Consider the following 26,603-nt stretch of genomic DNA (forward strand, 5'->3'; position numbering starts at 1 on the left):
TAGTTACGTGGGGTGTGTTTTTTCTTATTCTTTCATAAGATTTGAGCATCTCTAGCAAGGCCAACATTTGTAGCTCATCCCTAATTACCCTTGCAAGTGTCCACCCTCTGGTACCTCAGTCACAGGGAGCAACTATTTCCAGTGGTAGAAGAGTAGGTTTCGAGATGTCACAAATTGAAAGTAATTAGCAAAAGAACCACAGGGGAAACAAGGTTTTTTTTTTACTTTACATAGCCAGATATTCTGATCTGGAATACAAAGGACGCAAATCTCTGGCTGCATTGGGCTCTTGCTTGAGCGCAACGCGGCCGGAGAATGCTGGGAAAGGCCTCCAGCGAGCCACCTGACAGACTCTGTGACTCCCTGGCCCTCCCCCTGGATTGCGGGCACCTTGGCACTGCCCAGCTGGCACCTTTGTACTGACACCCTGGCACTGCCAAGGTGCCCGGGTGGTACTGCCAAGCCAGAATGAGCACTGTCTGGGTGCCAGTGCAAAGGTGCCAGAGTGGCACTGTCAAGGGCCGGGGACGAGGGGGGCCATGCCCATGAAATGAGGGTGGGGGGGGGCTTGAAGGGTGGGGGAGTGCGGGGCAGATAAGTAGGGGCTTCCTGGAGGTTGAGGGGGGGTGGGGTGATGGGGGTCGTAGAAGAGAGGGGGTGCTGTAAGGGGGCTTGGGGGAGCCTGAGGATGGGGGATCCCCAGGGACCCCATAGCGGCCTGTTCTCACTTGGGGGATGTGGGATAATGCCCACGTGTGTGGGGGTGACGTTGCCCATGGATTGGGGGTGGGGGGGTAAGCTCACCTAGAGATCGGGGCACACTTTCAAAATGACAGCACTATCTGAGTTCAGCTCCCAGTGCTAAAATAAATTCTAAGTGTGGGCTAAGAGAAACTCCCCAGGGCCCAAAACAGTGACTAAGAGTCATTGAATAGCGGTTCGGGAACTCGCCAGGGGAAACTCCCTGAAAAACCTGCCACAAATTAACTTAGAAATATTTTGGGAGCATCGAGCCTAATGCCTGAAAGGGTACTGGGCACACTTTCAAAAAAGGAAATTGGCCAAATACTTAAAAAGAAAAAAATTGCATGGATGTAAAGAAGGATTTCGGCGGGAGAACAGCTGGTGAGTCAGTTTCAGCGGGAGCAGTGCGGAAGTGGCTGCTGGGAGGTAAGTCTGTCCTTTAAAAGCACTTGTCTTTGCAGGGGCAGGCCAGTCGATTTCGGCGGGAGAACAGCTGGTGAGTCAGTTTCAGCGGGAGCAGTGCGGAAGTGGTTGCTGGGAGGTAAGTCTGTCCTTTAAAAGCACTTGTCTTTGCAGGGGCAGGCCAGTCGATTTCGGCGGGAGAACAGCTGGTGAGTCAGTTTCAGCGGGAGCAGTGCGGAAGTGGCTGCTGGGAGGTAAGTCTGTCCTTGTCCTGTCCACTTGTCTTTGCAGGGGCAGGCCAGTCGATTTCAGCGGGAGTGGAGCTGGCTGGTTAGTCAATTTCAGCAGGAGCTGAGAATTTTTTTTTTTTTTAATTAGTGTTTTAGGCGGGAACAGGAAGTCGACCCGCGGACGTCTGGGAAGACCCTCACCAATAAATTCTGGTGGAGAGGAAACCCGAGACACTGCACGTGTAGTGTCTCCCACCCGCCCTCCTCCTCTAACCTAATAATAAAACCCATTGGTCTGAGGTAAGTACCATATTTTATTATATTATTATTTTTTATAAAAAATGTAATTTAGTTGTTAGCCAGATCTTGGTAGAAAGTTAGAGGAATGGCAGGGAAGGGAGTGCAATGTTCCTCCTGCAGAATGTTTGAGGTGAGGGATGCAGTTAGTGTCCCTGCTGATTTTACCTGCAGGAAGTGCTGCCATCTCCAGCTCCTCCAAGACCGAGTTAGGGAACTGGAGCTGGAGTTGGAAGAACTTCGGATCATTCGGGAGGCAGAAGGGGTCATAGATATCAGCTTCAGGGAATTAGTTACACCAAAGATTGGAGATAGGTGGGTAACTGTAAGAGGGACTGGGAAAAAGCAGTCAGTGCAGGGATCCCCTGCGGTCGTTCCCCTGAGAAACAAGTATACCGCTTTGGATACTTGTGGGGGGGGGACTTACCAGGGGTAAGCCATGGGGTACGGGCCTCTGGCACGGAGTCTGTCCCTGTTGCTCAGAAGGGAAGGGGGGAGAGGAGCAGAGCATTAGTAATTGGGGACTCTATAGTCAGGGGCACAGATAGGAGATTTTGTGGGAGCGTGAGAGACTCACGTTTGGTATGTTGCCTCCCAGGTGCAAGGGTACGTGATGTCTCGGATCGTGTTTTCCGGGTCCTTAGGGGGAGGGGGAGCAGCCCCAAGTCGTGGTCCACATTGGCACTAACGACATAGGTAGGAAAGGGGACAAGGATGTCATGCAGGCTTTCAGGGAGCTAGGATGGAAGCTCAGAACTAGAACAAACAGAGTTGTTATCTCTGGGTTGTTGCCCGTGCCACGTGATAGTGAGATGAGGAATAGCGAGAGAGAGCATTTAAACACGGGGCTACAGGGATGGTGCAGGCGGGAGGGATTCAGATTTCTAGATAACTGGGGCTCTTTCTGGGGAAGGTGGGACCTCTACAGACAGGATGGTCTACATCTGAACCTGAGGGGCACAAATATCCTGGGGGGGAGATTTGTTAGTGCTCTTTGGGGGGGTTTAAACTAATGCAGCAGGGGCATGGGAACCTGGATTGTAGTTTTAGGGTAAGGGAGAATGAGAGTATAGAGGTCAGGAGCACAGATTTGACGTCGCAGGAGGGGGCCAGTGTTCAGGTAGGTGGTTTGAAGTGTGTCTACTTCAATGCCAGGAGTATACGAAACAAGGTAGGGGAACTGGCAGCATGGGTTGGTACCTGGGACTTCGATGTTGTGGCCATTTCGGAGACATGGATAGAGCAGGGACAGGAATGGATGTTGCAGTTTCCGGGGTTTAGGTGTTTTAGTAAGCTCAGAGAAGGAGGCAAAAGAGGGGGAGGTGTGGCGCTGCTAGTCAAGAGCAGTATTACGGTGGCGGAGAGGATGCTAGATGGGGACTCTTCTTCCGAGGTAGTATGGGCTGAAGTTAGAAACAGGAAAGGAGAGGTCACCCTGTTGGGAGTTTTTTATAGGCCTCCTAATAGTTCTAGGGATGTAGAGGAAAGGATGGCGAAGATGATTCTGGATAAGAGCGAAAGTAACAGAGTAGTTATTATGGGAGACTTTAACTTTCCAAATATTGACTGGAAAAGATATAGTTAGAGTACAATAGATGGGTCGTTTTTTGTACAGTGTGTGCAGGAGGGTTTCCTGAAACAATATGTTGACAGGCCAACAAGAGGCGAGGCCACATTGGATTTGGTTTTGGGTAATGAACCAGGCCAGGTGTTGGATTTGGAGGTAGGAGAGCACTTTGGGGACAGTGACCACAATTCGGTGACGTTTACGTTAATGATGGAAAGGGATAAGTATACACCGCAGGGCAAGAGTTATAGCTGGGGGAAGGGCAATTATGATGCCATTAGACGTGACTTGGGGGGGATAAGGTGGAGAAGTAGGCTGCAAGTGTTGGGCACACTGGATAAGTGGGGCTTGTTCAAGGATCAGCTACTGCGTGTTCTTGATAAGTATGTACCGGTCAGGCAGGGAGGAAGGCGTCGAGCGAGGGAACCATGGTTTACCAAGGAAGTGGAATCTCTTGTTAAGAGGAAGAAGGAGGCCTATGTGAAGATGAGGTGTGAAGTTTCAGTTGGGGCGATGGATAGTTACAAGGTAGCGAGGAAGGATCTAAAGAGAGAGCTAAGACGAGCAAGGAGGGGACATGAGAAGTGTTTGGCAGGAAGGATCAAGGAAAACCCAAAAGCTTTCTATAGGTATGTCAGGAATAAGCGAATGACTAGGGAAAGAGTAGGACCAGTCAAGGACAGGGATGGGAAATTGTGTGTGGAGTCTGAAGAGATAGGCGAGATACTAAATGAATATTTTTCGTCAGTATTCACTCAGGAAAAAGATAATGTTGTGGAGGAGAATGCTGAGCCCCAGGCTAATAGAATAGATGGCATTGAGGTACGTAGGGAAGAGGTGTTGGCAATTCTGGACAGGCTTAAAATAGATAAGTCCCCGGGACCTGATGGGATTTATCCTAGGATTCTCTGGGAGGCCAGGGAAGAGATTGCTGGACCTTTGGCTTTGATTTTTATGTCATCATTGGCTACAGGAATAGTGCCAGAGGACTGGAGGACAGCAAATGTGGTCCCTTTGTTCAAAAAGGGGAGCAGAGACAACCCCGGCAACTATAGACCGGTGAGCCTCACGTCTGTAGTGGGTAAAGTCTTGGAGGGGATTATAAGAGACAAGATTTATAATCATCTAGATAGGAATAATATGATCAGGGATAGTCAGCATGGCTTTGTGAAGGGTAGGTCATGCCTCACAAACCTTATTGAGTTCTTTGAGAAGGTGACTGAACAGGTAGATGAGGGTAGAGCAGTTGATGTGGTGTATATGGATTTCAGCAAAGCGTTTGATAAGGTTCCCCACGGTAGGCTATTGCAGAAAATACGGAGGCTGGGGATTGAGGGTGATTTAGAGATGTGGATCAGAAATTGGCTAGCTGAAAGAAGACAGAGGGTGGTGGTTGATGGGAAATGTTCAGAATGGAGTACAATCACAAGTGGAGTACCACAAGGATCTGTTCTGGGGCCGTTGCTGTTTGTCATTTTTATCAATGACCTAGAGGAAGGCGCAGAAGGGTGGGTGAGTAAATTTGCAGACGATACTAAAGTCGGTGGTGTTGTCGATAGTGTGGAAGGATGTAGCAGGTTACAGAGGGATATAGATAAGCTGCAGAGCTGGGCTGAGAGGTGGCAAATGGAGTTTAATGTAGAGAAGTGTGAGGTGATTCACTTTGGAAGGAATAACAGGAATGCGGAATATTTGGCTAATGGTAAAGTTCTTGAAAGTGTGGATGAGCAGAGGGATCTAGGTGTCCATGTACATAGATCCCTGAAAGTTGCCACCCAGGTTGATAGGGTTGTGAAGAAGGCCTATGGAGTGTTGGCCTTTATTGGTAGAGGGATTGAGTTCCGGAGTCGGGAGGTCATGTTGCAGCTGTACAGAACTCTGGTACGGCCGCATTTGGAGTATTGCGTACAGTTCTGGTCACCGCATTATAGGAAGGACGTGGAGGATTTGGAGCGGGTGCAGAGGAGATTTACCAGGATGTTGCCTGGTATGGAGGGAAAATCTTATGAGGAAAGGCTGATGGACTTGAGGTTGTTTTTGTTGGAGAGAAGAAGGTTAAGAGGAGACTTAATAGAGGCATACAAAATGATCAGGGGGTTGGATAGGGTGGACAGTGAGAGCCTTCTCCCGCGGATGGAAATGGCTGGCACGAGGGGACATAACTTTAAACTGAGGGGTAATAGATATAGGACAGAGGTCAGAGGTAGGTTCTTTACGCAAAGAGTAGTGAGAATGCCCTACCTGCTACAGTAGTGAACTCGCCAACATTGAGGGCATTTAAAAGTTTATTGGATAAACATATGGATGATAATGGCATAGTGTAGGTTAGATGGCTTTTGTTTCGGTGCAACATCGTGGGCCGAAGGGCCTGTACTGCGCTGTATTGTTCTATGTTCTATGTTCTAAGGAGTGGGGAATGGGAATAATTGGCTAGCTCTTTGAAAGAGCATGATGGGCCAAATGGTCTCCTGTGTGTAAGATTCTCTGATTCTGAATGGCATTTTTACATGTGAGCCTAAACAACAAGTAAAATCTCTTTCTGGTTGAACTTCTCCAAGGTGTCACACCAATGGAAGATTAGCATCAAATAAACTCTGTGATCCAGATGAGCGAGGCAGGTCCACAATATCCATGGACATATTGATTGTTGATAAGTCAACCCTGCTTATTCCAGGGGCTTAGAAGGATCGCTATCATTTTCTCACTTAGATGCCCAAGCACTGGACTGGACAGATATCAGGGTGATCAATGATCAGTGCAGAACCAAGAGTATACACAAATAGCTAAGGATCATGCATTCAATTTTCTCCCTAGCTTTCTGGGCTCAGCTAATTGGAAGACAATTGGTACACTGTCCCTAAAGGAAGTGAGTTAGTACATTGTTCTGCAAGTAGCAAGAGATTTAAACATTGAGATGAGCTTCCTTGCATATTCAAAACCTGGCTGACCATTCAAGGAAATATTGTCAGAATATTTGAGTCATGGCCAAGTCTAATCCATTCATCCCCTGTTTTCCCATGCTATTTAGTAGCTACACTTCCCTTCCCAAACCGGGGGTACAGCAGCTAGTTGTCATGCCACCAACTACAGCAATCAGGTACCTACGCAGGAAGCTCGAATCAACTCTGGGAGTTTCACAGCACAATTGATTTAAATCCACATAGGACAGCTGCGTCTTGAAGACATATAGAAGGTAGTTTGCCTACCTCAAGCAACTTGAGGCTGTCCAAGTCCAGGGAAGGTTCAGAGGGTGCAGCCTCCATCATGTTCATACTGTGAAGTCCATGCTTCCTGTCTCCTGATGAAAGAATCGCAAACAAAAAATGACGAACAAATCAACTTAACAGCTTCTGCATTAATGTCGTTTGCAAAATAAATGCTGCACATTTTTTTTTTAATAAACATTTTATTGAGGTATTTCTGATTTTACAACAACAACAAATTAAACAATATACATAAGTCTATAAACATAGTGCAAAAAGCCTGCTTCCACCTTTACAGGTCTCACCTTTGTTAACCCCCTACTCCAAACTAAACTAAACCCATCCCCCCTTCTGCTGACGATTAATTTTCTGCGAAGAAGTCGACGAACGGTTGCCACCTCCGGACGAACCCTAACAGTGACCCTCTCAAGGCGAACTTGATTTTCTCCAAACAGTGAAAGCCAGCCATGTCCGATAGCCAGGTCTCCGACTTCTGGGACTTTGAGTCCCTCCAAGCCAGAATCCCCTAAGCTTCAGGCATGCCCAGAACATATGGACATGGATCGCTGGCCCCCCAGCAGTCCCGCACCTGCAGGTACCTAAATTTGTTTCCCCTCGTCAATCCAAATTTCTCCTCCAGCTCCCTCAAGCTAGGAAAGCTCCCGTCTATGAACATATCCCCCATTCTCTCGATTCCTGCCCTCTGCCATCTCAGAAATCCCCCGTCCACCCTTCCCGGGGCAAATCGGTGGTTATTGCAGATTGGGGACCAGACCGATGCTCCCTCTGCTCCCACATGCTTCCTCCATTGCCCCCAGACTATCAGGGCCGCCACCATCATGGGGCTGGTGGAGTACCGTGCCGATGGGAACGGCACAGGCGCCGTTATCTACGCCCCCAAGCTGGTGCCCTGACATGAAACCGCCTCATATGTTCCCATGCCGACCCCACCCCCATCACCCACTTCCTGATCATGGCTATATTCGCCGCCCAATAATAGTTACTGAAGTTTGGCAGCGCCAGCCCGCCCTCTCCCCGACTCCATTCAATCATCTTTTTTACTCGCGGGGGTCTTGCCCGCCCATACAAAGCCAGTGATAACTTTGTTAACCCGTTTAAAAAAGGTCCGCGGATTAAAGATGGGGAGACATTGGAACACAAACAGGAATCTCGGAAGGAACGTCATCTTCCCAGCTGGTGACAACGGGAGCGCATCCCACCTCAGAAAATCGTCCTTCATTTGGTCCACCAGCCAGGCCAGATTAAGTTTGTGTAGCCGTTCCCATTCTCATGCCACTTGGATGCCTAGCTACCTAAAACTTCCCCCTACCACTCTAAACGGCAGTTCCCCCAGTCGCCTCTCCTGTCCCCTTGCCTGGATCACGAACATCTCGCTTTTCCCCATATTTAGTTTGTACCCTGAAAACCGGCCAAATTCCCCCAGAATTCTCATGATTTCTTCCATCCCCTCCACTGGGTCCGATACATACAGGAGCAGGTCGTCTGCATAAAGTGAGACTCTGTGTTCCAACCCCCCCCGGACCAGCCCCTTGCGGTTCTCAGCGCAATTGCCAGTGGCTCGATAACTAGCGCAAACAGTGGGGAGAGGGGGCACCCTTGTCTCGTCCCCCGATGTAGCCTGAAATAGTCTGGTGTCGTCCTATTCATCCGTACACTCACCACAGGAGCCGGATACAGCAACCTAACCCAGTCAGTAAAGCCCCGTCCAAATCCATACCATCCCAGTACCTCCCACAGACATTCCCATTCTACTCGATCAAAAGTCTTCTCTGCGTCCATTGCGACCACTACCTCCACCTCCCTACCTTCTGGGGGCATCATGATCGCATTTAGTAATCTTCTTACATTGGACACCAACTGCCTTCCCTTAACGAACCCCGTCTGGACCTCCCCAATCACGTCCGGAACACAGTCTTCAATCCTAGAGGACAAAATTTTGGCCAGCAGTTTGGCGTCCACATTCAATAGGGATATCGGCCTGTAGGAACCACACAGCTCCGGATCCTTATCCCGCTTCAGAATCAGCGAGATCGTGGCCTGTGACATCGTCGGAGGATGCACCCCTCTCTCCCTTGCCTCATTGAATGTCCTCATCAACAGCGGTCCCAATATCCCAGTGAACTTTTTATAGAATTCCACCGGGTACCCGTCGGGCCCTGGGGCTTTACCCGACTGCATGGCCTTCAGACCCTCCGCTAGCTCTTCGATCCCGATCGGGGCCCCCAGCCCTTCTACCAGCCCCCCTAGGAAGTGCCTCATCCCCTCTGGCCCCGGTGGGGGTTCCGACCCATACAGCTTATTATAAAACTCCTTAAATGCCTTATTCACCCCTGCTGAATCTCCCACCAGGTTCCCGTCTCCATCCTTTACTTTCTCTATCTCCCTGGCTGCCTCCCTCTTTCTAAGCTGCTGTGCAAGCATTCTGCTGGCCTTCTCTCCATGTTCGTAGATCACCCCCCTCGCCTTTCTCAGCTGCTCCACCGCCCTCCCTATGGTTAACAAACCGAACTCCACCTGTAGCCTCCGCCGTTCCCTGAGAAGCCCTGCCTCTGGGGTCTCCGCATACCTCCTGTCGACTTGTAGTATCTCCTTTACCAGTCGGACCGTCTCTGTCCTGTCTACCTTCTCCCTGTGGGCCCGTATCGGGTTCAGCTCCCCACTAACCACCACCTTCAATGCCTCCCAGACCATCATTGCCGGAATTTCCCCCGTGTCATTGACCTCCAGGTAATTCTGAACACATTTCCTCAACCGCCCGCACACCGCCTCGTCCACTAAAAGCCCCACGTCTAACCTCCAGTGCAGGCGCTGATTACGGTCTTTACTAACCCGTAGGTCAACCCAGTGCGGTGCATGGTCTGAGATTGTGATCGCCGAGTACCCAGTGTCCACCATCCCAGTCAGTAGAGCCCTGCTCAGAATGAAGAAATCAATCAATCCAGGAGTACACCTTATGCACGTGTAAGTAGAAGGAGAACTCCTTCACTCTTGGGGCCCCCGCCCCCATCTGCTCCATGAACCCTTTTAGCTCCTTAGCCATTGCCGGCACCCTGCCCGTTTTTGAGCTCTCCGGCAGCCCGACAATTCTCTAGGTCCTCCACCTTCTCCAGGAGCCTTTTCTGCTGGTCTCTTAGCATCTCCACCTCCAACTCCACCGCTGTTTTGATGTTCCTCCTGGTCAGCCAGGGCCTTCTCTACTTTCTGAATGGCCCGATCTTGGGCATCCAATCTAAGTTCCAGCTGCGAAATTGCCTCTTTAATCGGATCCAAGCAGTCCTGCTTCTGCTTGGCGAAGCCCTCCTGGATAACTTGCATCAACTGCTCCGTTGACTGCTGGGTCGACAAGCCAGAGGTCCGGTCCTCCGCCATGCTTCCTCCCGGTGCAGCTTCAGCCCAAGCTTTCTCTGTCCTTCTGTTTCTGCCTTTACAAGCACTTCTAGTCCTCCTCTCCATGCACCGATGTGGAAATTCAGTTCACAATTGCCTCTGTGATCAATTTTTCAAATCAAGTCTGGTAATAAATCGGGGAAAAAGGTCCAAAAGTCCGACCCGAGCGGGAGCCACCAAATGTGCGACTTACTTCTTCATAGCCGCCACCGGAAGTCAATGGGATATCTCGTCATTTCTTCCATTGCTGCTCCCATTTATAATCAAGCTTCCTCTTAAATGTATCAAGACTCAATGCTTCAACTAACAATTTGGCAGCAAACTATAATTTCACCACTCTCTGGGTGGAATTCATGCATGGACCAACATGCGTAGACTGATGGCCGAAACTGCCGTTCCCGTGTCCAGTTCCATCTCAGTGGGGTGTCCGTTAAACACCCGGATAGGTGCTGATCTGGAGCCAGTCACACAGAGCAGTGGTAGGGTTGGCTCCTCAGTGTCCAAGTCCTCTAGGAAATGTGCGTGGCCTCTTGGGGGGAAATGGTGAAATTGTTTGTTGCCGGGGTCGGCGCCCCCATGCGATTGTCCTGAACCTCGTTCCTGGCCTTGGTTTCCCACTCGATATCGGCATCTGTCATCCAGAAACACTGAGTCGGGGGAACCTCCACGATTGCTCCAGGCCGAGACACGGCGGCAGTTGCTGGACCTGGGAAGTCCCCATCACCTCACTTCTGGTAGGCTTCGGCCGGTGGTCTCGGCAATGCCCAATGTTCAGAATTGCCCGGTCCTGGAGTTCCTGCAGCCCGCAGTCGGTGATTTCCTGAGCGAGCGCTATGTCAACGGCCTTGTCAAGGGTTTGGGGGGGGGGGGTGTCTCCATTAACAGTTTCTGCTGCGTCTCTCGGTCCCGAAATCCACAAACAAAACGGTTCCGCAGCGATTCAGCCAGGGTGGCTCCAAACCGGCAGGGGGCAGCAAGTCCCCATAAACGTACTCAGTATTCCCCGGTGGACAGCACCGGTGTTTGCGATGTGGTATGGAACCAGTGCCGTCGGACCATAATTGGTGGCTGTGGATTTAGGTACGACCCACCCGGTCGATCAGCGTGCCAAATTGCAACCCATCCGGCATGTTCTGGGTAAGTCAGGTTTCTGATCAGTGCATAAGTCGGCCCGCCAACGGCAGTCAGAAAGGTGACGGTCTGTCGCTTGTCACTGGTGATGACGTTTGTGCAGAAAACATTTTAAGTCTTCGGGCTTACTGGGCCCAATTGTCCAAGTCGGAGTCAAAAGGCTCGAGTTTATCTATGTATGCCATGCCAGCCGGTCGGAGAGTGGCCTCCCGAGGTGGTTGAAAAATGATCCGAGGTTGCAGCACTTGCCTCTAATGGCAGCTCCATTTGATCCTCGTCGCCAGTGTTGTAGATAGAGGCAAAGACTCCATGAGTGGCCAGGCTGACAGGCTCACTTTATTCCACACTAGTCACAATAATCACTCCTCTCCTCCCTCCACTCCCTGCAGGGTCTCCTTTCCCAGACTTCTTCCAGGTCGGGGTTTATAATCTGTGGGGAGCTCCTCCAATTAGGAGGGAGCTCCGCCCCCTAGTCATCTGAGTAACTCATTCTCAGGTGTGTAGGAGGGGAAGTAGATGTTATACAGCTCTGTCCCTGAAAGGAGTCATAAGATATATAAAATTTAACATTATATCCCTTCTTTTAGGAATACTGGATATATGAGCAGGAGTAGGCCACAGGGCCCATCAAACCTGGCCCATCATTCAGACAGATCATTTACCTCTATGCCATTTTATAACTCTTCCTATTTCCCTTGATATCATTAGTATCCGGTAATCTATCTGTTTCTGTCTTGAGCATGCTCAATGACTGAACTTCAAAATTCTTCAGGGGGAGAGAATTCCAAAGACTAACCCCTTCCTGGGGAAAGAAATTCGTCCTCATCTCAGTCTTAAATGGCCTACCCCTTATTCTGAGACTCTGTCCACTGGTTCTAGACTCTAGCGCCCAGTGGGAAACATCCTATCCACATCATGCCTGATAAGAATGTGGTACATTTTAATGAGATCACCTAAAATTCTTCAAAAAAACAGGCCTAGTTTCCCCAATCCCTCTTCATAATGACAATCCCGCCATCCCAGGGATTAGTTTGGTGAACCTCCATTGCATCCTCCGCCCCCGGACAAATACATTCTTCATGTGGGTAATTATACTAAGGGATAGTCAATGTGTAAAGCAGGGTTTTTCAAAGTCAGCGTTGCAACCAGTGGGTGGGTTGCGGGCAGGTGTTGGGGGGGATCACGGAGTGGTCGGCCGTGGCTTTCCTGATCATGGGGAAAAGCACCCGACGGCTGTGACTGCTCTGTTGCTTGGCTCGTCCCCCGCCACCACTTGGTAGTATACAAACTGCAGCTCCGTCGTCAAGCTGCTCAATGGCCGGCACAACGTCTGCTTGCACTCCCACGATGTCAAGTACGGGTCAGGAAGTGGTCAACAGTCTGTGACTGGGGCGGATGCATCTGACAACAGTAAGTTATTGGACAGTGAGAGGGGAGCGAGGCCAGGTTTGTCAGTCAGATATACCGATCAAATGAGGCCAGTCAATACAGCTGACACATGTCAACACTGGAAGAAACCTACACAGTCATCACTTTGTGTTGCCACTCTCTAGAAACCAGGAAGTAAGTGATTTTTGTGAGAATGGAGGAGCAGATGACTTGAATGGATAGGTCAATGCAGTGGAAGCAGTAAGAAATATTGTGACATTGTGTGTGTTTGAGAAGTTACTTCATCTCGTCTAAAGTCATAGTTTGTAAAGTAAAAACAAGATTGTACTTTTTTCTATACTTGTTTAAATTTCTAAAGAAATGGGAATATATTTAAAACAAAGTTTGTGTGTAAATGTAAGGATGCGCATTCTCAACTAAAATTGCTTTCATTTTCAGTAGTAAAAAGTCATAAACTTGGAAAAATCAGGTATTGGAAATAAAGTTTCAAAGTTTAAAAAAAGAATAACTGCTTTGGGTGCAAAATGACAGAGGAGAAATTACTCAATCTTGCAGCTGCCAGCAAGCAAGCAACAGGATGTGTGAAGAACTAAGATGATTTTTTTTGTAATAATGAAGAGAGGGCCAGAGACACAACAGGCCAGGATCTCACAACAGAATCTGCTGGAGAGAGCTTCGCAGGAGACTCCACGGCAGGACAAAGCAGTACTAGTGTTAGCTCTGTACAGAGTTCCAGGGCCTCTGGTGAACAACCCATTTAGAAGAAACTGAAATCGGGAACAAAGCAGTTAAAGATGATTTCTTGAGGTATAGCTTTGTTAATTGTGCCAATGCAAATCAGGATGCAAAGCCAATGTGTGATATATGCAAAGAAGTACTTGCAAATTAAAGTTTTAAATCCTCAAAACTTCAAAGGTATTTGATGACTAAGCATGGTTAGTTGGAGGCAAATCTCTTGATTTTTTTCAAAGGATGCAGCGAGAACCTAAATCGTCAGTTGAAGTCCTTAGCAGAAATGTAACACTGATTGACAAGGCAAGTGAGATCGTGAGGACCAAGCAGGCTCACCTATGGCATTAAAGGTAAGCATTAATGGTGTGTCGTGAAGGACAACCAGCATCGGTCGCAAAGGTCGGCCGGAGTAGGTTGTTAAGGTCGGCTGGTGTAGGTCACTAAGGTTAGCCGACGTCGGCCATGAAAGTCAGCCGGCATGGTCCCGCAGGTCAGACGGTTGGTAAGAGTGGGTCCGAGAAAAAAAGTTTGAAAAACACTGTTGTAAAGGGGTTTAGAGGGAAAAAATGCCTTGAAATGTTTTCAGGGGAGTTTTTTGTATCAATATGTAGAAGGCCCAACAAGAGATAGAGCAGTGCTGAATCTGGGGAACCAAGCTGGACAAGTGTTCAAAGTGGCAGATGGAGCGCATTTTAGTGATAGTGACCACAACATGGTGTGGTTCTCGCTTGTTGTGGCAAGGAAAAAGGTGACCTGGCGGTTTTGGATTCAGGCAAGGAAGATTTTACTAAAATAATGCAGGATCCGGCTAACGTTAACTGGGGACAGCCTCTTGTGGGAAAATCTACAATGGAGGGCATTCAAAAAGGAGATGGTGAGAGCACAGGTCCAACATGTTCCCTGGAGGGAAATGTAGCAACATTAAGTTCAGAGAGCCCTGGATGTCTCTAGGGCAACCCAGGACTGGATAAGGAGGAGAGAAATGCTTTTAGCAAGTCCAAAAGGAGAATTTCAACTGTGACCCTAGAGGAATATATGAAGTTCAAGAGGGTACTTAAGAAAGCAATTAGAAGAGCAAATATGGGGCATGAAAAAAGATTTGCGAATAAGGTTAGGGAGAACCCTAAGATATACGATATATACATTAAGGGGAAGAGGTTAACCAGGGAAAGAGTAGGGACCATTAGAGACCAAGGGGCAATCTGTGTGTGAAGCTGCAGGACATTGCTAGGGTGTTCAATGAATACTTCTCATTGGTCTTTACCCAGTAGGAGGAGGACATAGGTACAGAATTCAGGAAATGGGACTGTGAGGACCTTGAGCAGTTTGACATAGGAAGTGAGGAGGTATTGGAGGCTTTGCCAGGATTAAAAATAGACAAATCCACATGTGCGGATGAATTGCATCCCAGGCTGCTGTGGTAAGCGAGTCAGGAAATTACAGGGGCTCTGATGCAAATGTTTAACTCCTCTCTGGCCACGGGGGAGTGCCAGAGGACTGGAGAACAGTTAATGATGTTCCATTTTTCAAAAAGGGTGGTAGAGATATTCCAAGAAATTAGAGTCTGGTGAGTCTCACGTCAGTGGTAGGGAAACTATTAGAGAAAATTCTGAAGGAGAGAATTAATTTCCAATTGGAAAGGCATTGGTTGATTCGGGATATGCAGCATGTAACTAAGAAGGCATATGGAGCACTTGCCTTTATCAGTAGTGGTACAGAATATAAGAGCAACAAGGTTATGTTAGAACTGTACAGAACATTGGTTAGACCACAGCTGGAGTACTATGTGCAGTCCTGGACATCTCACTATAGGAAGGAGGTGATTGCACTGGAGGGGGTAGGCTCAGAGGAGATTCACCAGGATGTTGCCTGGGATGGAGCGTCTGAACTATAAGAAGAGACTGGATAGGCTCGGATTGTATTATTTAGAGCAGAAAAGGCTGAGGGAGGATATGATTGAGGTGTATACGTGACAATAAGCTATTATTCTATTCTATTCTCTCGCCATACGGGGGATTGTAACAGATGTATGTCGACTAAAGAGAGGCCACAGCCACAACAGGAGGGAAGACAATTGCCTGTAAATATATGTGATTTCTGTTTGTCTTTATTATTTTTTCTTTTTTGTGCGGCTTTGTAATATGTAACTTATGAATTATGAGATACAAGATGTGAAAACCCAATAAAAACACTTAAAAAAAACAATTGAGGTGTACAAGACTTATGAGGGGTTTGAACAAGCTAAGTAGGAAGCAACTGTCCCTCTCGGTTGAGGGATCAATCACAAGGGAACATAGTTTTAGGGTGTTGAGAATCTGGAGTGCACTAGCTGGGACGGTAGTGGAGGCTGGACCCTCACAACCTTTAAAAAGCACTTGGATGAGCACTTGAAACACCATCAAATTCAAGGAAATGGGACAAGTGCTGTTAAATGGGATTAGCTTTGAGATTAGGGGTAGTTGTCAGTGCAGACTTGATGGGCCGAAGGGCCTTTTCTGCGCTTTATGACTCCTTCCTGAGATAAGGAGATCAAAATTAGACACAATATTCCAGTTACGGTTTCACCAGGGCTCGATACAATTGCTGCAAAACATATTTACTGCTGTACTCAAATCCCATTGCAATGGAGGCCAACGTATCATTTGCCTTCCTAATTGCTTGCATGCAACCTGCATGCTGGCTTTTAGGGCTTTTTTTAATTTAGAGTACCCAATTCTTTTTATTTCCAAGTGAAATGAAAAATGAAAATCGCTTATTGTCACAAGTAGGCTTCAAATGAAGTTACTGTGAAAAGCCCCTAGTCGCCACATTCCGGCGCCTGTTCGGGGAGGCTGGTACGGGAATTAAGGGACAATCACAGACAGTGACCCGGGGCGGGGATTGAACCCGGGTCCTCTGCTAACCACTGCACCACTGTGCCAGGCTTTTAGTGACTTATGAAAGTGGGCAGCCCGGTAGCATTGTGGATAGCGCAATTGCTTCACAGCTCCAGGGTCCCAGGTTCAATTCCGGCTTGGGTCACTGTCTGTGCGGAATCCGCACATCCTCCCTGTGTGTGCGTGGGTTTCCTCCGGGTGCTCCGGTTTCCTCCCACAGTCCAAAGATGTGCGGGTTAGGTGGATTGGCCATGATAAATTGCCCTTAGTGTCCAAAATTGCCCTTAGTGTTGGGTGGGGTCACTGGGTTATGGGGATAGGGTGGAGGTTTGGATCTTGGGTAGGGTGCTCTTTCCAGGAGCCGGTGCAGACTCGATGGGCCGAATGGCCTCCTTCTGCACTGTAAATTCTATAAATTCTATGAAATGAACAAGGACACCCAGGTCCATTTGGCAACAGCACTTCCCAATCTCTCATCATTTGAGAAATATGCTGTCTTTCTGTTTTTTCTACCAAAGTGGATAACTTTACACTTATTCAATTATATTCCATCAGCCATGTTTTTGTCCATTCACCTAACCTGATCAAATCTCCTTGAGGCCACTTTGCATCCTCCTCACAACTCACATTCCCACCTAGCTTGTGTCTTCAGCAAATCTGGAACTCTTACATTTTGTCCCCACACCCAAATCATTGAAATAGATTGCGAACAGCTGTGACCCAAACAGTATTCTTTGCAGTACCCCATTAGTGATAGCCTGCCATCCGGAGAGTGGCCTGTTTATTCCTTTTCTCTGTTTTCTGTTGGTGAACCAATTCTCAATCCATACCAGATATTACTGCCAATCCTGAATTTTGTTTATCAACCACCTGTGTGAGAGTTTACCAAAAGCCTTCTGAAAATCCAAATAGACATCAACTAGTTCTCCTTTATCTATGCCACAAGTAACATCCTCAAAATACTCCAAATTTTATCAAACATGATTTCTCTTTTATAAATCCATGTTGACTCTGCCCAATCATATTATTTTCCAGTGTCCAGTTATCACATCCTTTATAACAGATTCTAGAATATTCCCTACTACTGACATCAAACTAACAGGTGTGTAGTTCTCAGTTTCCTCCCTCCCACCCTTCTGAAGTAGTGGGGTGACATTTGCCACTTTCCAGTCTGCAGGAACTTCCTCAGGATCTATAACATTTTGAAAGGTAACCACCAATGCATCCACTATCTCTACCCAAATCCGTCAAAGTTCTGGGGTGCAGCTCGTCTGGTCCAGGATATTTCTCAACCTTTAATCCAATTATTTTTTTCAAGTACTGCCTCTTTCTTAATGCAAATTTCTTTCCTTTCCTCATTTTCACCAGTCCCTAGGTTCCTAGAATTTCTAGGAAATTCTCTTCCTTCATGAAGACCGACACAAAATAATTGCTTAGTCTCTCCGCCATTTCCCTATTCTCCATTCTAAATTCTCCCATCTTCCTCCACATTTGTCCTGGTTAATCTTTTCCGTTTCACAGACCTAAAGTAGCTTTTACAATCTGCCTTTATGTTACTCGCTTGCATACATATTCGCGTTTCCCTTTTTTTAAAACAGTTTCTTAGTCACCTTTTGCTGGATTCTGAATTTTCCCAATTTTGGCTTATCACTTTTTCTGGCAACATTATAAGCCACTTCCTTTGATCTAATACAATATTGAACTTCTTTATTTTAACTTTTGTATTTTCTTCCACCTGAAATGATCTCCAGTATTTATTATGACCGTACCAACTTGCATTGCTATATTTAATACTTTTACCACAAAGGCTGGGAGAAATTTGGAATACTCCTCTGCAAGCAGCTGGATCAATTGTGATTTTAAATATGGGAATGATACACTTTTGTGGTCCAAAAGAATTAAACGATATTGGGATAAGTGGGTAAATAGAGTTAAGTTGTAGATCAGTCATGATCTCACTCAATAGTGGAAAAGGCCTGAAGAATCAAATAGTTTACTCCTGTTCCTATTTGAGATACACATATGCCAACCCCAAAAACTACCCTTGTTCATATGTAGTGATTTATGCATTTGATTTCCAATATTTCTTTGCTCTGTTCCATTTTGATTCTTACATTTCAGGGGCAAGTAACTTCTTTATTCCTCCTACCCACCACCTGCTGCTTCACGATATTAAATTTAATTTGCAGATTTTTTTTAAACCCACTTTGCAAGTTTGTTTCTTTCTGTACTTTGGCACAGTTCACCACATATTCGGTCTACACGACTGTCCCATATCCACCCCTGTCAATTTTGTTTAATCTACAAGTTTCCACACCCTATCATTTTTGGGGAAAATGTTTTTATTGCCGTTTTTCATTTTATATATTGTACAGTCGACAAGGGTGTGTGCATCGGGTACAATATACAAGAAATTTCCATTGATATTGACCCCCCCCCCCACACCCACACACACACACACACACACAACGCCTTGTTGTTTTAAGATATTTTCTTAGGTCTCATATTATACAATGGGAAATTGTTACCTATTTAAGCAGTTCTTTCCCCTTCCCCTCCCCGCCTTTGTCAATTTGTGGTGGGGATGGGAGCACTACCGTGACAACAGCCTGGTGGGTCATCCCTGTACAGGAGCTCTCCTCTATCCTCACCCATTCTATGTCTGGTTCTTTCCGCTGTGCTGCCCAGTGTTAGGCTTGGGAGGGCCAGGCCCCCCTCATGTTTCTTCTTCTCTGCAGGACATTTTTGGGGATCCTTGGGTTCTTCTGTCCCTGTCCCAGGGTTTTCAGTGTTTAGGAAGGACAGACATGAAAGAAAAGGTGGTGGCGTGGCACTGCTGGTTAAAGAGAAAATTAACACGGTAGTGAGAAATGATAGTAGTTCTGACAATGTGGAGTCTGTATGGATAGAGTTGAGAAATACCATAGGGCAAAAAACATTAGTGGGTGTCATCATTGGCCGCCAAACTGCAGTGGTGATGTTGGGAATTGCATTAAACACAAAATTAGAGATGCATGTAATAAGGGAGTATCGGTGATCATGGGTGATTTTAATCTTCACATAGATTGGGCAAATCAAAGTAGCCACAATGCCGTAGAGGAGGAATTCCTGGAGTATATATGGGATGGTTTTCTTGACCAACATGTGGAGGAACCAACTAGAGAGCAGGCCATCTTAGACTGGGTACTCTGTAATGATAAGGGAACCATTGCCAATCTGGCTGTGCGAGACCCCTTGGGGATGAGCGACCATAGCATGATAGAATTTTTCATCAAGATGGAGAGTGAAGTAGTTGATTCGGAGACTAGGGTGCTGGATCTTAAAGGGAACTATGAAGATATGAGACGGACGTCGGTTGATCTTGATAGATTGGGGAGAGTTACTTAAAGGGATGACAGTGGATAGGCAATGGCAAACATGGGGAGAGTTACTTAAAGGGATGGCAGTGGATAGGCAATGGCAAACATTCAAGGAAAGCATGGGGAAACTACAGCAACTGTACATCCCGGTCTGCCACAAAAGCAAAATGGGTAAGAGGGCCCAGGGTTTACAAAGGAAATTAGAAACAGTATCTGATCCAAGGAAGAAGCATACAGATTGGCCAATAAAAATAATAGGTCTGAGGATTGGGAGCAGTTTAGAATTCAGCAAAGAAGGGCGAAGGGATTGATTAAGAAGGGGAAAGTACAATGCGAAAGTAAGCTTGCAGGGAACATAAAGACTGACACTAAGAGTTTCCATAGATATGTGAAGAGAAAGAGATTGGTAAAAGAAATGTAGGCCCTACAGACAGAAACAGGGGAATGCATAATAAGGGACAAAGGAATGGCTGAGCAATTGAATACATACTTTGGTTCTGTCTTCACAAAAGAGGGCACAAATCAGATACCAGAAATGTTGGCGAATGAAAGCTATAGTGAGAGGGAAGAACTGAGGGAGATCAACATTAGTAGAGAAATGGTGCTGGGAAAATTGATGGGATTGAAGGCGGATCAATCCCCAGGGCCTGAGAATCTCCATCCTAGAGTGCTTAAGGAGGTGGCTCTGGAAATAGTATACACATTGGTGGTCATCTTCTGGGATTCTATAGACTCTGGAGCAGTCCCTGCAGATTGGAGGGTAGCTGATGTCACTCCAATATTCAAAAAGGGAGGTAGAGAGAAAGCAGGGAATTATAGACCAGTAAGCCTACCATCGATAGTGAGAAAAATTCTTGAATCCATTATCAAGGGCTTGTAGTGGAACATTTAGAAACCAGTGGCAGGATCAGTCTTAATCAGCATGGATTTATGAAGGAGAAATCATGCTTGACAAATCTGTTGGAATTCTTTGAAGATGTAACCAGTACAGTTGACAGGAGCCGGTCGATGTGGTATATTTGGACTCTCAGAAGGCGTTTGACAAAGTCAAAGAACAAAGAACAAAGAACAAAGAAATGTACAGCACAGGAACAGGCCCTTCGGCCCTCCAAGCCCGTGCCGACCATACTGCCCGACTAAACTACAATCTTCTACACTTCCTGGGTCCGTATCCTTCTATTCCCATCCTATTCATATATTTGTCAAGATGCCCCTTAAATGTCCCTATCGTCCCTGCCTCCACTACCTCCTCCGGTAGTGAGTTCCAGGCACCCACTACCCTCTGCGTAAAAAACTTGCCTCGTACATCTACTCTAAACTTTGCCCCTCTCACCTTAAACCTATGCCCCCTAGTAATTGACCCCTCTACCCTGGGGAAAAGCCTCTGACTATCCACTCTGTCTATGCCCCTCATAATTTTGTATACCTCTATCAGGTCGCCCCTCAACCTCCTTCGTTCCAGTGAGAACAAACCGAGTTTATTCAATCGCTCCTCATAGCTTATGCCCTCCATACCAGGCAACATTCTGGTAAATCTCTTCTGCACCCTCTCTAAAGCCTCCACATCCTTCTGGTAGTGTGGCGACCAGAATTGAACACTATACTCCAAGTGTGGCCTAACTAAGGTTCTATACAGCTGCAACATGACGTGCCAATTCTTATACTCAATGCCCTGGCCAATGAAGGCAAGCATGCCGTATGCCTTCTTGACTACCTTCTCCACCTGTGTAGCCCCTTTCAGTGATCTGTGGACCTGTACTCCTAGATCTCTTTGACTTTCAATACTCTTGAGGGTTCTACCATTCACTGTATATTCCCTACCTGCATTAGCCCTTCCAAAATGCATTACCTCACATTTGTCCAGGTTAAACTCCATCTGCCATCTCTCCGCCCAAGTCTCCAGACAATCTAAATCCTGCTGTATCCTCAGACAGTCCTCATCGCTATCCGCAATTCCACCAACCTTTGTGTCGTCTGCAAACTTACTAATCAGACCAGTTACATTTTCCTCCAAATCATTTATATATACTACAAAGAGCAAAGGTCCCAGCACTGATCCCTGTGGAACACCACTGGTCACAGCCCTCCAATTAGAAAAGCATCCCTCCATTGCTACCCTCTGCCTTCTATGGCCTAGCCAGTTCTGTATCCACCTTGCCAGTTCACCCCTGATCCCGTGTGACTTCACCTTTTGTACTAGTCTACCATGAGGGACCTTGTCAAAGGCCTTACTGAAGTCCATATAGACAACATCTACTGCCCTACCTGCATCAATCATCTTAGTGACCTCCTCGAAAAACTCTATCAAGTTAGTGAGACACGACCTCCCCTTCACAAAACCGTGCTGCCTCTCACTAATACGTCCATTTGCTTCCAAATGGGAGTAGATCCTGTCTCGAAGAATTCTCTCCAGTAATTTCCCTACCACTGAAGTAAGGCTCACCGGCCTGTAGTTCCCGGGATTATCCCTGCCACCCTTCTTAAACAGAGGAACAACATTGGCTATTCTCCAGTCCTCCGGGACATCCCCTGAAGACAGCGAGGATCCAAAGATTTCTGTCAAGGCCTCAGCAATTTCCTCTCCAGCCTCCTTCAGTATTCTGGGGTAGATCCCATCCGGCCCTGGGGACTTATCTACCTTAATATTTTTTAAGACACCCAACACCTCGTCTTTTTGGATCACAATGTGACCCAGGCTATCTACACCCCCTTCTCCAGACTCAACATCTACCAATTCCTTCTCTTTGGTGAATACTGATGCAAAGTATTCATTTAGTACCTCGCCCATTTCCTCTGGCTCCACACATAGATTCCCTTGCCTATCCTTCAGTGGGCCAACCCTTTCCCTGGCTACCCTCTTGCTTTTTATGTAAGTGTAAAAAGCCTTGGGATTTTCCTTAACCCTATTTGCCAATGACTTTTCATGACCCCTTCTAGCCCTCCTGACTCCCTGCTTAAGTTCCTTCCTACTTTCCTTATATGCCACACAGGCTTCGTCTGTTCCCAGCCTTTTAGCCCTGACAAATGCCTCCTTTTTCTTTTTGACGAGGCCTACAATATCATTCGTCATCCAAGGTTCCCGAAAATTGCCGTATTTATCTTTCTTCCTCACAGGAACATGCCTGTCCTGTATTCCTATCAACTGACACTTGAAAGCCTCCCACATGTCAGATGTTGATTTGCCCTCAAACATCCGCCCCCAATCTATGTTCTTCAGTTCCCGCCTAATATTGTTATAATTAGCCTTCCCCCAATTTAGCACATACATCCTCGGACCACTCTTATCCTTGTCCACCAGTACTTTAAAACTTACTGAATTGTGGTCACTGTTACCGAAATGCTCCCCTACTGAAACATCTACCACCTGGCCGGGCTCATTCCCCAATACCAGGTCCAGTACCGCCTCTTCCCTAGTTGGACTGTTTACATATTGTTTTAAGAAGCCCTCCTGGATGCTCCTTACAAACTCTGCCCCGTCTAAGCCCCTGGCACTAAGTGAGTCCCAGTCAATATTGGGGAAGTTGAAGTCTCCCATCACCACAACCCTGTTGTTTTTACTCTTTTCCAAAATCTGTCTACCTATCTGCTCCTCTATCTCCCGCTGGCTGTTGGGAGGCCTGTAGTATACCCCCAACATTGTGACTGCACCCTTCTTATTCCTGATCTCTACCCATATAGCCTCACTGCCCTCTGAGGTGTCCTCTCGCTGTATAGCTGTGATACTCTCCTGAACAAGTAGCGCAACTCCGCCTCCCCTTTTACATCCCCCTCTATCCCGCCTGAAACATCTAAATCCTGGAACGTTTAGCTGCCAATCCTGCCCTTCCCTCAACCAGGTCTCTGTAATGGCAACAACATCATAGTTCCAAGTAGTAATCCAAGCTCTAAGTTCATCTGCCTTACCCGTAATGCTCCTTGCATTAAAACATATGCACTTCAGGCCACCAGACCCGCTGTGTTCAGCAACTTCTCCCCGTCTGCTCTGCCTCAGAGCCACACTGTCCATATTCCCTAGTTCTCCCTCAACGCTCTCACCTTCTGACCTATTGCTCCCGTGCCCACCCCCCTGCCATACTAGTTTAAACCCTCCCGTGTGACACTAGCAAATCTCGCGGCCAGGATATTTATGCCTCTCCGGTTTAGATGCAACCCGTCCATCTTATACAGGTCACACCTGCCCCGGAAGAGCTCCCAGTGGTCCAGATAACAGAAACCCTCCCTCCTACACCAGCTGTTTAGCCACGTGATTATTGTGCAAAATTAAAGCGCAAGGGATTGGGGGAAGTGTATTGAGGTGGATAGAAAACTGGTTGGCAGAGGAAACCAAGAGTAGGAATTAATGGGTCCTTTTCAAATTGGCAGGCAGTAGCTAGTGGGATGCCACAGGAATCAGTGCTGGGACCCCAGCTATTCACAATATATATTACTGATTCGGATGAGGGAACAAAATGTAACATCTCAAAGTTTGCAGATGATATCAAGTTGAGTAGGAGGGTGAGCTGTGATGAGGATGTAGGGATCCTACAACATGATCTGGAAAAGTTGGGTGAGTGGGCAAATCAATGGCAGATGCCGTATAATTTGGATATGTGTGAGATTATTCACTATGGAAGCAAAAACTGGAAGGCAGATTACTACCTGAATGGTTGTAACTTGGGAGAGGGGAGTGTGCAGTGGGACCTGGGTGTCCTTGTGCACCAGTCACTGAAGGTAAGCATGCAGGTGCAGCAGGTGGTAAAGAAGACTCATGGTAAGAGGTTTCGAGTACAGAAGCAGGGTGTGTTGCTGCAATTATGCAGGGCCTTGGTGAGGCCACACCTAGAATATTGTGCACAGTTTTGGTCTCCTTTTCTGAGGAAGGATGTTCTTGCTCTCGAGGGAGTGCAGCGAAGGTTTACCAGACTGATTCCAGGGATGGCGGGACTGTCATATGAGGAGAGATTGACTAGGTTAGGATTGTTCTTGCTGGAGTTCAGAAGAATGAGGGGGGATCTCATAGAGACTTCTAAAATTCTAACAGGACTAGACAGGGTAGATGCAGGGAAGATGTTACCAATGCTGGGTGTGTCCAGAAACAGGGGTCACAGTCTGAGGATTCAGGGTAAACCATTTCGGGCAGAGATGAGGAGACATTTCTTCATCCAAAGATTGGTGAGCCTGTGGAATTCATTACCACAGGAAGTAGTTGATGCTAAAACATTGAATATATTCAAGAGGCGGCTAGATATAGCACTTGGGGAGAATGGGATCAAAGGCTATGGGGAGAAAGCAGGATTAGGCTACTGAGTTGGATGATCAGCCACGATCGTGATAAATGGCAGAGCAGGCTCAAAGGGCCAGAAGGCCCCCTCCTGCTCCTATCTTCTATGAATCTATGTATCTCACAAACGCCATAATCATTTTGTAGACTTCATTGAAGGCGGCCTTGGGGATGTAGATCGCTATGGATCTGAACAGGAAGAGGAACCTGAGAAGTATGTTCATCTTGTTCGTCTGTACCCTCCCCGCTAGGGAGAGTAGGAGTGTATCCCATCTCTGTAGGCGTTTCCTCTGCCAACTGGTCAGGCTCCATTTGTGTATCGGTGTGCAGACATGTGCAATCTGGATCCCCAGATAGCGTAATTTGCTTTCGGCTAGTTTGAATGGTAGTCCCCCAGCTCTGTCCCTCTCCCTCTCGGATTCACAGGGAAGACTTCACTCTTGCTCAGGTTGAGCTTGTAGCCCAAGAAGGCTCCAAACTCTCTCAGGAGCTTCATGATCCTTTCCAAACTGCTTTGCAGGTCTGAGATGTAGAGGAGCATGTTATCCGTAGAGTGCTGTGTCTCCTCTTCTGATTCCCTTTCAGCTTCTCGCCGCTCTGAGGGCAATGGCCAATGGCTCAATTGCCAGGGCGAATAAGAGTGGGGTCAGTGGGCATCCCTACCTTATGCCCCTGTGCAGCTGGAAGTATTCAGAGCTGGTGGTGTTGGTCCGTACCCTAGTCTTGGGGGCCTTGTACAAGAGTTTCACCCATGAGGTGAACTCTGCCCCCTGCCCAAACTGCTCTAGTACTTCCATTCGACTCTGATGAAGGCCTTCTCTGCATCCAGGGAGTCGAGCACCTCTGGTGTTCTCTCCCCAGATGGGGTAATTATCACGTTCAGCAATCGTCTGATGTTTGTTGTTAGCTATCTACCCGTAGCAAAGCCCATTTGGTCTTCCGCGACCACCTCTGGACTCATTTTCCAGCCGCTTAGCGAGGATTTTTGAAGTATTTTCGTTTCCACATTGAGCAGTGAAATGGGTCTGTTGGATCTTTGTCCTTCTTGGGTCATCAACGATATGATGGCTTGTGTTAGTATTGGAGGCAGGGTGCACCCCGCTAGCGAGTCTGTGAACATTCCCCGCAAGTGTGGGGCCAGTGCCGTCGCAGATTTTTGTAGAAGTCCGGAAGAAACCCGCCTGCTGATGCTCTCTATGACCTCACCCAGTCCTAGTGCTGCGTCCAGCCCCCTCCTCCTATCGTCCCCAATGACTGGCATGTCCAGTCCATGAGAAACTGTTTCATCCCCGAGTCCTCGTCAGGGGGCTTGGAGGTGTACAGCCCCTGGTAGAAGGCCTTAAACCCTTCATTGAACGTTTTTGGTTTGGTTACCAGTCTGCCTCCGCTATCCTGCACCTGTGCTATTTCCCTCGTGGCTGCCTGCTTCCTCAGCTGGTGAGCCAGCAGGCAGCTAGCCTTGTCTCCATGTTATTAAAAGGTCCCCCCCCCGTCACTGGCGGAGTTGGTGCCTTCCTGGTGGACAGCAGAATAAAGTCCATTTGTAGCTTTCTGCTCCCGGTCAGAAGTTCTACAGTCGGGCCTCGGAGTATCTTCTGTCGACCTCCAGAATGGAGTCGATTAGTTTCTGCCTAGCCGCCCTCTCTTCCCTATCTCTGCGTGCCTTATAAGCGATAATTCCTCCTCTAATCACAGCCTTCAGTGCCTCCTAGAATGTGGTTGTCAGTGATAAACTCATCTATGGCCTGTGATATTTTCTGGCAGAAGACCTTGTCGGCCAAGAGGGTGAATGCTTCGTGGGTGAGCCCCTGGCACTCCGGGACCCTCCAAAGTGGCTATTTGCGGTGCCATCTTGTTCCTTGTTTCCGATATTGACCTGCTGAAGCCAGTCTAAATAAAGCACTTCCGCCCCCTGTCGTTTTGTCCCCCCTGCGGATTTGTTTCCCCCCCCCCCCTTGCTGCCCCCCACCCCCCATGGCCTGCCGTACATCTCCTTCTGTTTACC

The 26,603-nt window shown here is 47.5% G+C and overlaps 1 protein-coding gene across 3 annotated transcripts in view; it reads right to left on the minus strand.

Moving 5' to 3' along the window:
• The window catches only part of bmpr2b (bone morphogenetic protein receptor, type II b (serine/threonine kinase)), a 490,709-nt gene that overhangs the window by 67,025 nt on the left and 397,081 nt on the right, over positions 1 to 26,603 (minus strand). For all 3 annotated transcript variants that reach the window (XM_072483685.1, XM_072483695.1, XM_072483676.1), the window contains exon 5: positions 6,447 to 6,538. In XM_072483685.1, coding sequence (XP_072339786.1) covers positions 6,447 to 6,538 — 92 coding nt within the window. The remainder of the gene's footprint in view (positions 1 to 6,446; positions 6,539 to 26,603) is intronic.

Source organism: Scyliorhinus torazame, chromosome 2 (assembly GCF_047496885.1).
Source record: "Scyliorhinus torazame isolate Kashiwa2021f chromosome 2, sScyTor2.1, whole genome shotgun sequence".
NCBI classification, from domain to species: Eukaryota; Metazoa; Chordata; class Chondrichthyes; order Carcharhiniformes; family Scyliorhinidae; genus Scyliorhinus; species Scyliorhinus torazame.